Below are 12237 nucleotides of genomic sequence, written 5' to 3' on the forward strand. Positions count from 1 at the left end.
CAACACTTCTCTTTCTTTATATTTCAACTTTCTGTTTTTGTTGTTCTGGTCTAATATTGAGTAACTTACCTCACTGTTTATGGGGAGAACAAAGCATTGCCCCTTCTTCTCTAGGTGGCTATCTTCCTCCAGAAGAAATAAAAGAAAGATTTGACAGCAACTGTATTACACCAGTAAGTAGTCTCATACTTTGCTAGCTATTGCTAACTCTTAAATGATAGGTTAATTTATTTCTTTCTATCATTTTAGGGAACTGAGTTCATGGACAATCTTGCTAAATGCCTTCGCTATTACATAGCTGATCGTTTAAATAATGACCCTGGGTGGAAAAATTTGACAGTAAGTTTCACATTTTGGTACTTCAAAAAGATGAGGGTGACAATTTGAGTCATATCAAAGTCATGTCCTTTGATAGGACTGATATTCTTTGTCATTTTCTCCCCCCATGAAATGCTGGTTGACTGTTAAGAGGAAAGAGAAGCTTCCAGGGTTATTAGAGATGGGGTGCCTTGCATGGTCCAGTGACCGGTAGCCAAATTTTCTCTCAGTGCCAGTTTTGTCCTCTTACCATCGCTGTGAAGCCATAAGATGGGACTCATGATTTAAAATACATATATATGAAAGTAATTTCTGTTGTTAGAAATCAAAATACAGCAAGATAAAGTCATGGGGCTGCCTTTAAAGAATGGCTATGTGCTCCTGAGTATTTAAGTAAAATTTAAGCAAAATGTTTATATAATCTTGGGTATACCTGTTTCCCTGTTAATTAGATGTGGTACTCTGTATTTAATGGGTATCTCTTACCAGTTACTCTTAGGGTTTATATGGCTCAGTGCTGTATCCTTGAGAGCAGCAAAGAGTAGAAACTTGTGAACTGGTCTGTTTTTCTAAAGGCTAAGTTTGACCCAAAATTTCATTTTTTCTACTTCAAGTAGTCAGTTAACTAGTGAAATAATTTTGATGTCTAACACACACCTTATTAAGAAAAATTTCCAATTAGTAACACTGTCTTAATAGAATTATCCCAGTTTATTTTAAAATATTCAGTTCTGTTGATTTTTGAGCTTGAAAAATGGGAATGAGCTAAAAATGTTTAAACTATTTTTTATAGGTTATTTTATCTGATGCTAGTGCTCCTGGTGAAGGGGAACATAAAATCATGGATTACATTAGAAGACAAAGAGGTAAAATTCATATATAAATAATTGATTATATGTTCTATTAAAAAAAAAAAGACAAGCCATTGTATAGAAAATGTTCGGTAAAATATGATATTCCTGTAGTATGAGATCTATTTACATAAATATATATTTCCCTTCTCTCTAGCCCAGCCTAACCATGACCCAAACACTCATCACTGCTTATGTGGAGCAGATGGTAAGTTTCTTCTTTGAGATCGAAGTCTCTTGGGTTAAACAGTAGTGAGACCATGGATTGGTGTGTAGTAATGAATTATTCATGGCTGCCTGGAAATTCTAAAATGCCATGTTTATTTTATGTTTGAGAGCTAACTAGTGTGGAGTTGTTTAATCTGTGGCTAATAGTCACCTATCTTGATTTCTTTTTTTACATTTTTTCAACTTTTTAATATGGTCACACATATCTTTAAAATGGAAAGTTTCTAAGTGTTGACTTCTGAGTGGCAGTTACACTCTAGGCCCATGTTTCTGGAGGTCCTGTTCTTGGCCAATAGGAAATTTTAGGCTTTTCAGCTTTGCTCTCTGTGTGATCCTTTGGGCTTTTCTTTGCCTTGCTGTCTTGTGTTATGATAATATCTTGCCTTTAAGTTACAGTAAGGGTCTTCTGAAAGTGCTCACTGTTTGGTATTTTGTTGTTGTTGACTGATAGCTGATCTCATTATGCTTGGCCTTGCTACACATGAGCCCAACTTTACCATTATCAGAGAAGAATTCAAACCAAACAAACCCAAACCCTGTGGTCTTTGTAATCAGTTTGGACATGATGTCAAGGACTGTGAAGGTTTGCCAAGAGAAAAGAAGGGAAAGGTAAGACTTTCAGGATGGTAGTAGCCTCATTGAATATTTTTCAGTTATATTTTTGTGATCAAACATACATAACAGACTACCACTTTTTAGCCATGTTTAAATGTGCAGTTCAATGGCATTAAGTATATAATTGCCTCATTTTAAAAATGGATAAAAAGAATACTGGTTGATTTGATTTTTTATCTACTTGCTCTGTTACCCCTCAGAGATGCATCTTTCCAAACTCCTTAAACACACATTCACAACCTTGCATGCAGTCAGATTCTTTCTCTTCCCCGCTTTCCTAGCGCAGCTTACATATACACGAGGCTGAGGTCTCATCGGTAATAATGCCCATTGTGCATGATTTGTTTGGTTATTCTTCTTAAAAGGAACTGTAAATCAAGTACATTAAACTTCTTGATACCTTTGAGTAACTCTTAGTTTCTCCCTGTTTTGAGTTCCCTTGGTTATATCCATTTAAACCATTTATATCCGTTTAAAAGGGTGTCTGTTTTAAGAATATGGTACCTCTTTAAAAGACGTGTTGAGTGAAAACTGGTAAAAAGTATACATATTCACAGAGAAGGGTGAGGCATGTACATTAAAATGTTAATATTGGTTGGATGTAGGTCAGAGTTTGGCAAACTACAGCTCTCCAGGTTCGACCTATGAGTTAAGGGGGTCTTTTGTTTTTAAAGAGTTGTAAAAACAGAACATGAAAGAATATGCAGCAGAAACCATGCATGTCTCCCTCCGCAGGCTGAAATATTTATTGTGTTGCCCTTTGTTAAAAAACGTGTGTGCTCAGTCAGTGCCTCAGTGGTAAGAATCTGCCTGCCAGTGTAGACCGCAGGAGACTCGGGTTCAATCCCTGGGTCAGGAGGGTCCCCTAGAAGAGGAAATGGCAGTCCACTCCAGTGGACTTCTTGCCTGGGAAATCCCATGGACAGAGGGGCCTAGGAAGCTCCATGGGGTCTCAAAAGACTCAGACACGATTGTGCGTCTGAGCGCTCAGCCCCTGGTCCAGGTGTGATTGAGACTGTGGGTAATTTTTATTTTTAAAATGGTTTGGTAAATTCTTCTCTTATTTAATACTTTATGTTAAAATGGGTCTTGCTTTAGAAAAAGCTGTGCTATTTGTTTGGATGAAGATTCGGAGTAGGTATATTGAGTCTTCACCCTCTTTCTTGCAGCACGATGAGCTGGCAGACAGCCTTCCTTGTGCAGAAGGAGAGTTTATCTTCCTCCGTCTCAGCGTTCTCCGTGAGGTACGTGGCAGTGACCGTTGGCATCGGTGCGCTGATAATAAGCCAGCTGCTATTTGATGGCTTTAATGACGGCATTCCTTCTTGGTCGCAGTATTTGGAAAGAGAGCTCACCATGGCCAGCCTGCCGTTCACGTTTGATGTCGAGAGGAGCATTGATGACTGGGTCTTCATGTGCTTCTTTGTGGGAAACGACTTCCTTCCTCACCTGCCATCCTTAGAGATTAGGTATGTGTGTGTGAGCTTGTGTCTTCAGGCTCCTGTTTAGCCCTCTGGCCTTTCAGTGCAGTCTGGTCCTAACGCTTGATGTTTGTTTCCTGGTGGCAGGGAAGGTGCCATTGACCGCTTGGTTAACATATACAAAAATGTGGTACACAAAACCGGGGTAAGTTCACTCTTGAATAATTTCAAAACAGAAGTGTTTGCTTTTGTAAGAAGGTCATTTTACATGTATTTTATCACTTACAGGGTTACCTTACAGAAAGTGGTTATGTCAATCTGCAGAGAGTACAGATGATCATGTTAGCAGTTGGTGAAGTTGAGGATAGCATTTTTAAAAAAAGAAAGGATGATGAGGTAAAGTGTTTCTCTTGCAGTAGCTCAATTGCTCCTGTCTCTCATAGGCTGTGATGATCCTGTGATTGTCCTTTTAACCTCTCTGAGTGCGCTGTTAAATCAATGTAGTGTATCAAATACCAGTGTAATCACAAGTGGTCAGTGCTTTGACGATTTTATAAAGGCTGCTGATGCTTGCTGTGTGGAATTATGTATTGCACCCTGTGTGAGTTGCATTGTACCTTCTCTCTTTTTAATCTCAAGTAAGATATAAATCCAAACACCTGCCTAATCAATGGGCCATGAATTGAGGGTTCCAAAGCTAGAAGAATGCTGGAATTGATCTGGTGGCTGCCGTGTTATAGGCACTGTGTATGCTCTGGACTTTGCAACTCTGTACTCTGGTGGCAGAATGTAGGGGATCCAGGATGGATTGACTGCATTGGCCAAGGTAGAGGATTGCAGCTGGTGTAAGAAATGTGGGCGTAAAAGAGGGAAATAAAGCCACAGAGCATTTGGAAATTGGTTATATGGTGGGTAGGGTGAGTGCTTAGCATGGGCAGTGGGAAGTTTGCTGGTGCCATTCATCCAGGTAGTGAGCCCTGGGGGTGGAGCGGATGGGGTGGAGATAAGGTCGAAATAAGTTTCATTTTGGAGGTGCTGCGAGTGAAGGGCCACAGGACACCTGAGAGGAGAAATCTGAACCAGTCAGATAGATCCATGTGGAGCTCAGGTCAGAAGTCCTTCAGAAGGAGATTTGAGAACCATGAGCAGATGGGAGATAGCTCCTATCTTGAGCATAAACTTGACATCCCTGGGAGCTTATAAATAGGGAAAGTGCCTCCATCAGGGGTCTCTGGGAGTGTGGAGGTTTCAGGGGAAGGTAAGGCGGGGGGGGAAGAATCCCCCGGAGAGAGGCGAAGCTGTTGGTGTTGCCTGAGGTTGTCAGAGAGGGATGGATGGGCCCCTGGTCCTCAGGCTGGAGGGAGGCCAGCAGTGGGTGAGAGGAGCAGAAAGGAAGCGGAGGAGATCCTTCCCCTTCTTAGTCCTACAGATCTTTGTGAGCAAATGGCAACATAATATCAATACATAACTTCCTGATCTCCTCAAAGATTAAAACATGTTATTGTATCTGACAAGATTTTGTATTTTCCTCAGCTTTGCGTTACTTTAGCTAATGGCCACCTCTTCAGAAGCTTGGGTACCATTTTGTATAACAGTGGACTATAGGCATTTTTTCAAAGCCTTTGGTACTTGGTAATCTTCACATGTAAAATTCAAATAGCAGAACTCACTCACTCTGGGGTATGAAACACCAGAACAGCCATTTTTAACACATCTTCAACCGTCACAGTGGCTCCACTTGAACTGCTGCTGTTTATGCTTAAGAAATAAACTACACACTTTGTGTACTACTTGGTATAAAAATCTCATGTTAGAAAAGTCTTTTTCTGTGACTTTAGCAGACTCTGTAGTATTAGATATTGATGGTATTTGGCATTAGACTGGGATGTGTAGGATTTGATAGATACCAAAGTGCTTCAGATTTCAGTATGTCCTATGGTTTCCGGCTGGCCTGGCAGAGAGGGCATTTGACAGTTTTGGGTCTTTGTTGGTGTCTGTGACTTGTTATGATGTTTTTTGGCATGGTTGGGCATTGCCTTGGACAAATTTATGAACCCTCAGAAATTCAACATAAAAGTATCTGGGTGTATATATATTTTCCAGGAATGTGTGCCCATGGCTTTTGACAGATTTCCAAAGGAATTCGTAACACACAAAAATATGAAATAGCAGTAAGGTCCTGTCCAGGTAGACTTGATCTGCTTATGTCGCTGCCTCCCTTAAAAAGAGCAATATACTAGAATGGGAGTCTATCAGTATCTGTTATTAAAATTGAACAGTTAGGTCAGAAATGTCTTTTTTTAATGAGCTTTGATCTTTGCCTTGTATCTTGCAAATGTTCGTTTATTCAGCACACATTTCCTGTTTACAATGTGCCAGATAGCATTCTGAAGGTTAGTGATAGAACAAAAAAACAAAATAAAAAATAGGTGGAACTTCTGAGCTCATGGCGCTGACATTCTTCTGGGGGAGATGGATAATTAACACAGAGCTGAAGTGCAGTATGCAGGGTGTGAGAGAGTGTCACGTGCCGTGAAGGAAGTTAAAGCAGGGGACCGAGTGTCTGGGGCGGTCGCAGCCCTAGGAAAGGTGGCTGGAGAAGGCCTTGCTGATGTCAGGGAGTGGACCATGCAGATGTTTTCAGGAAGAGCACTGCAGACGGAGGGAGTCACCCATGAAAAGGCTCTGGTCCGGAGCACGTACGGGATGTTGAGAACAGCGAGGAGCACATGTGGGAGCAGAGGATGCAAAGGGAAGGGAATAGAAGCGGAGGTCAAAAAAGCGGTAGATGTGGTAGAACCCTCTCGATCATTAACAGAATTTCAGCTCTCAGTCTGCATCGTTGAAGCATAGAAGCGACAAAGTCTGACATGAACTGGAAAACATTAACTCAGGCTGCTGTGTGGAGGCAGAGACAGAAGCATCGAGCCCAGTTAAGAGGCTCCTTTGCAGTATGCTAAGGAGCCAGCGTGGTGGCAGTGAAGGTGGTGATAGATGGTTGGATTCTGAGTAGGTTTTGCGCTAGAACCAATGGGATCAGCTCATGGAGTAAATCCTAGGTGTGAGAGAAGGAAAGGTATCAAGCATGGCTCCAAGACACTTTTTTCTGAACAACTGAAAAATGGCCTGGTCTGAGTAGCTGTGATGAGAAGACTGGGAGGTGCAGAGATGGGGGTGGCGAATGTCTTTTGGACATGTCAAGGTTGAGACACAGGTGCGGGAGTTGAGTTGGGAGAGGCTCTGGTTGGAGACTCATGAGACTAGGTGATTATTATGAGAGCAGAGAAGTGGGGAGGTCCAGGTGTTGGGCCCAGGGGAGCAGCAGCTTTCAGAGGGTGGAAGGAGGGCCCAGTGAAGGCAGCAGCAGGAGTGAAAGAAGAGGTGAGTGTGGTGTCCTGGCAGCCAGGTGAAGAGCGTGGTTTCAGAAGGAGGAGTCACGGCCGGATAAGAGACGGCTCATTAACTGTGCGAGCAGAGCATGGTTAGGGAAATCGGTGGTGTTCGGATCTTAGGAGGTTTTAAGTGGTCAGTCAGCATGTATCTGGCATTCAGCCCCTCCTGGCAGAAAGTGCTAACCTCTCATCTTGTTAAGTGTTCTCTTGGGGTGGCAGTACTGCCTCGGAGGGTGGAAGTGCCAAGAGGAGGGTGATGGTCATTATAGTACCTGCTGTGGGCATCTCCGCTGTCATTTCAGTGCCTGGACACTCAAGCATGGGCATGGGAGGGGTGCTTTCTGGGGAAGGACGCCTTTGAATGACTCGGTTAGTGGGGAGCAAGGTCAGCCCTAAATTCCGTCTAGTTGAAACCGTGGCTAGATTTCAAAAATGAGTGGAGGGAAGAATCAAGGCAGACTGGACCCTTTCCTGTGAGTTAAACTGGCCCGGAATAAGCAGTGCAGACATCTGTCTTTTCTTCCTTCTCTCATTGGGTCTATCTGGTTGGGGGTGGGGGGAAGCATCTGAGTGGTAGTGTTTGCCTGGAGCCCCACTGTCCCCTTTATCACTTGTGCCACACATGTGATAGGGTAGGCACTGTCCAGCCCTTTTTAGGTAATAGAGGCTCATTATTAAATTGTCTTGTTGAATTTTTAAAATTGTCATCTTGATTATGAACTATATTCAGCTACAACTTAAAGAATTGTTTTCTTACTTATGTGTATCTTCTCTATACTGACAGCCTATTCACTCCAGGGTAAAACCAAGTGTCTTTGTCATGACTCTTACATTCTTCCCTGAAATGACATTAAAAACTGAAAAAAAATTAAGAGGAACCATTTAAAGTGTATATAAACCCAATTTAGAATGCCCTCTACCCATGTACAGTTCTGATAAGCAGCACTTGGAACATGCAATCTGTTGCCTAGTTTCATTATGTACCTAGGTTTCTGGGGTCTTCCTTTAAAACTTTAATTGTCTCTCGAATCATTCCTGGTAATGTTTAACTCTTACATTTTTGTGTAATTATTTGACAGAATATGTGGATTTTATACTTTTAGGACAGTTTTAGAAGACGACAGAAAGAAAAAAGAAAGAGAATGAAGGTGAGTTTTAACTCATAAGACTGGCAGTGGTATAAGTTTCCAGTTTGGGAGGAAGGTGTTCATTACAGTAGCTTTTTATTCTTTACCCAGTAGGAGCTGGTTAGAGACATGCTCCCCACCCAACTGCCTTCCTGCCTGGTGTTGATTTTGGAGTCCTATCTAAGCTCTGTCTCGAGTCTGAAGGGAAACACTCGATGGGCAGGAGGGGCAGGTGGTACTTAGTTATTTGAGTTTTTTACAATAATCAGTTATTGTTTTTGTAATAAAAGCGGTCAACCTTTGGTACCCCTTGAAGTCACTGTGCTCTGTCTTTAACTTCGTCAGGTTCATCTTCCTAGAATAGGATGCGCGCATGCTCAGTTGCATCCAATTTTTTGCAACTCTGTGGATCGTAACCACCAGGCTCCTCTTTCCATGGGATTTTCCAGGCAAGAGTACTGGAGTGGGTTGCCATTCCTTTCTCCAGGGGATCTTCTTGGCCCAGAGATCTCCTGCTTGGCAAGTGGATTCTTTACCGCTGTGCCACCTGGGAAGCTCGCAGAATAGGATGGCTACCTGGAGCTTTGTTGTTTCTCTGCTCAGAAATCAGCAGTGACTCCTTAGTCCCCCTCAGAGTCCATTCTCAGTCTGGCGTCTGGTCGAGTTCCTGCCACCAGCTCCTCCCCTCCTGTTCTCTCAACATGCTCTAAACAAGCCAGGCTGCCCCTGCCCCAAGCCTGGCCCCCGTTGGCTCCTCAGAGGTTCCCCCTCCCATCTGTGCACACCTCACCTTCCCCATGGCGTCCCTTGCTGCCTGGCTGGTGCCTGGGTTGAGCAGGCCTTTCCTTTACCTCTGGTGATTCTTGTCATCCTTCCTAGATTTTAAATTCACAGAGTTGAGGGACTGCCTTTTATTTTCAGATTTTATTGGATTTGCGCAATTTCAGGAACCTAGAAAGGAGAAGAGTAATTTATTGCTGAAGTAGTTCCAACCCACTTAGATATGGGGAGAAGCCTGTTTGGTTACTACTTTCTTTTTTCTTTTATTAATTTTTTAAATTGAAGTATAGTTGATAACTGAAGACGGGAAAGGCTTACCCACTCCAGTATTCTGGCCTGGAGAATTCAATCCATGGGGTCACAGAGTTGGACACGACTGAGCGACTTTCGCTCACTCACTCATAGTTGATATACTGTGTTACATAAGTTTCAGGTGTATGGCATAATGATTCATAGTTTTTAAAGGTTGTAATCTATTTACAGTTTTTATGAAATGTTGGCTGTGTCCCCTGTGGTGTACAGTGTATCCTTGCAGTTTATTTATTCTATCCATAATAGTTCATACTATGTATGATTATTTTCTTTCAGTCAGTATCTGTTTTAAAAAATCTGTCAGTCACAGCTGTCATCTATTATAGCTGTCGTCATAGCTCTGATTGGCAATAAGAGTTAAATTCTAGCAAGGTGAAGAGTGAATAAAAGCTGTATTTCCTAAAATCAAACCCTTGACTTTTTTTTTTTAACCATTAAGGTAAAATGTTAATGTTATTTGTTATTTTTATTTGACTAGAATTATGTCTTGAACGTGTAGAGAAATTGTAAGTAAATGTAGTAGAACAGCCTGAGACTTGAATAGTTCCATAGAGCGGAACTGAAGGTGATGATGACTATTCTCAAACTTCATGTGTATGTACCAGAACAATGAATTATATGTACTTTTAGAGCAGAGTTGCTATTACAGACTGTTGTTTACAGGGTAAGTTACCATCATATCAAAATGAATAGCCCTGAATGTTAATAGAACATTTCACCTTTTACATGCTTACAGTGGGGTCTCTTTACATTGCCCTCTTTTTTTTCCTGTCATACAACTGTGTTGTGGTTTCACTTTAATTTCTACATTTATTTATCTCCATTTATTTTAGAGAGATCAACCATCTTTCTCTCCTGGTGGAATATTAACCCCTCACGCCCTTGGTTCAAGAAGTTCACCAGGATCTCAAGTGGCCAGTAATCCGAGACAAGCGGCTTATGAAATGAGGATGCAGAATAACTTGGTAAGGGACTCACTTTTCATGTAGCGTGAAAGGATAGTGGCTTACCAGGTGCCCCTTGTAGTTGTGTGTGAATTTGATCTTGTAGCCTGGGGGTGTTTTTGTTTTACAGCTTTTCTCAATGTCTTTTGCCTTGGGATGTTTTTAATTCTGTTAAGTCCACCTTTATCAATATGAAATGATCTAAATGTGAATATGAAATATGAAAATACCCAAATGATGTGAAAGAAAAGAAAATGCATGTAAATAAGATGGCTTAGTGGCTGCAGTGTTTCTGTAATGAACATGGGCCTCAGTGCTTCCAGCTTCTCCCCAAGGCACAATGGTGATGGTGATGGAAGCATGAGGGGGCATCCACATGTCTCATAGCTGGGACAAGAAGGGAGGGAGGGTTTTGCTACCTAATTTCCCCTTTCTTCCAGGGATCAGTTGTGGGCATTTTGCAGAATAGTATTCCTCAGTCTGTTAAGTACAGGTGCTCATTACTGCCTAAACTCTGGCTCTCTGATTGTCATGGAACAGATCCAAGTATCTATTTTAAGGTAGCTCTCACTACCAAAATTCTCGTTGCTCCCTGTTTTGTAAACTCAGGAACTGAATGGATTTGCCTTGTGATGCCCCTCCTTGTTTGGGCTTTGTAATCCAGGCTGCAGGAGCAGATCATCTCAGCCGGCAAGGCTGTACTCTGCCCATTAGCTTCCTGTTGTATTGACAAAAGACCCAAGAGCCCAGAACACATGTCAAGACAGCAAGCAGGGATGAGAGAGTAGACCATGAGCTAACAGCAGATGATCAAAGCTATTGCTTAGTTCAGTCTAGCAGGCATGAGAGAAAGAGTTCTGTACAGGGAAAAAAGATACAGTTTTATTATTCCTATTAGTTATCCTGTTGATGTTCAAGTTCTTTATTATAGGGCAATCCTACATGTGGAGTTTTTGCCATGTCAAGAGACTGAATTTATATTCCCATTAACTCACAATGAGAAGTTTTAGGACCTTAGATTTGAAATTGAAGAAACAAGGTTTGCGTCTTCCAAGAGAAGAAGCTTGCGTTTCTGTTGTGGGTTTTTTTAATTTTTACTTATTTATTTTTTTAGTATTATTTTTATTTTATATTGGAGTATAGTTGGTGAATAGTGTGCTGGTTTCCTGTTAGATTCAGCTGTACATATACATGTATCTGTTCTTTTAGCTCTTTGTTTTCTTGTCTTATTACTTGCACCATTAACAGTGAGCTGCGGAGGATCAGTGAAAGGGATTGCAGTGAGGCTCTTGAGTAGGACAGCAGAAACTGATGTTTGTCATTGAAGAGCACAGTCCCCACAGAGTGGACCTGAACGTGACTGGCAGCACCGTGTTGATGATGGGGTGCTGTTTTCTTAACATCAGGGAGGCATTAGGTCTAAACTTTGTCACCTGTGACACCTGGCCATACAGTCTCAGGAGTAAAGTTGATACTCTACATTTTTAAAAGGGTTATAAACAACTCTATGTGAAATATAATTTTGCTTTGTTATAACAAACTTTCTTAGCCTATGGTTTAAACTGCCTTTATGCTCAGATTTTACAGTTTCATCAAAATAGCCTCCTGAACTACTCAATTTAAAAAATTCGGTTTACTCAGAATATCTAATAGATTGTCACTAATAGAATAAAACCTTCACTGTGAAAACCTTTTCTGCTGCGTATGTTTTTGGTCACTTAAAACTAAAGTTACAGAAGATTTTAATTTTGTAGTTAAATATTAGAGTACTGTAGGGTTTGCCTGTCCTCACTGATTTAGGTACATAGAGAACACTGAATTTAAACTGGTATCCAAGTCTTTGAAATACTAATGTGTATTTTTCTAAGATGACCAGTAGATTTTTATTTGTATATTGAATTTTAAAGCAGTGTATGTAAAATATTTAATAATTTAATAGTTATCTGGCTGAGTCTTACTACTAAACTGTTGCTTTATAGAGTGGTTATACTCTACTAGGTTGAACACATACAATTTAAATTCATTTTCACCTGCTTAGCTGTTTTATATATTGTTAATTTATATATTTATCTTTTCCCCCCTTTACAGTTTTGCTGTTTGATTAGTAGAAAGTGATTGTGAATTCATGAGATCAGGGAATCACCAAAGAAAAGAAATATTTAAGTAATAATTTTTAAAATCTGTAAAATTCAGTTTTTCTTTTGAAGCAGTTTTTGCCCTAAGAACGTTCAAATTCATTTAAGCATAGG

At 41.0% G+C, this 12237-nt stretch overlaps 1 protein-coding gene across 2 annotated transcripts in view; it reads left to right on the forward strand.

The window, feature by feature from the left end:
* XRN2 (5'-3' exoribonuclease 2) overlaps positions 1-12237 on the forward strand; it is a 61554-nt gene that overhangs the window by 13867 nt on the left and 35450 nt on the right. For both annotated transcript variants that reach the window (XM_061126469.1, XM_061126468.1), the window contains exons 5-15: positions 115-173; positions 250-339; positions 1112-1184; positions 1327-1377; positions 1849-2006; positions 3182-3256; positions 3348-3481; positions 3581-3638; positions 3722-3829; positions 7929-7973; positions 9878-10009. In XM_061126469.1, the coding sequence (XP_060982452.1) occupies positions 115-173; positions 250-339; positions 1112-1184; positions 1327-1377; positions 1849-2006; positions 3182-3256; positions 3348-3481; positions 3581-3638; positions 3722-3829; positions 7929-7973; positions 9878-10009 (983 nt within the window). The remainder of the gene's footprint in view (positions 1-114; positions 174-249; positions 340-1111; positions 1185-1326; positions 1378-1848; positions 2007-3181; positions 3257-3347; positions 3482-3580; positions 3639-3721; positions 3830-7928; positions 7974-9877; positions 10010-12237) is intronic.

The sequence above is a fragment of the Dama dama genome, chromosome 23, assembly GCF_033118175.1.
Source record: "Dama dama isolate Ldn47 chromosome 23, ASM3311817v1, whole genome shotgun sequence".
Taxonomy (NCBI): Eukaryota; Metazoa; Chordata; class Mammalia; order Artiodactyla; family Cervidae; genus Dama; species Dama dama.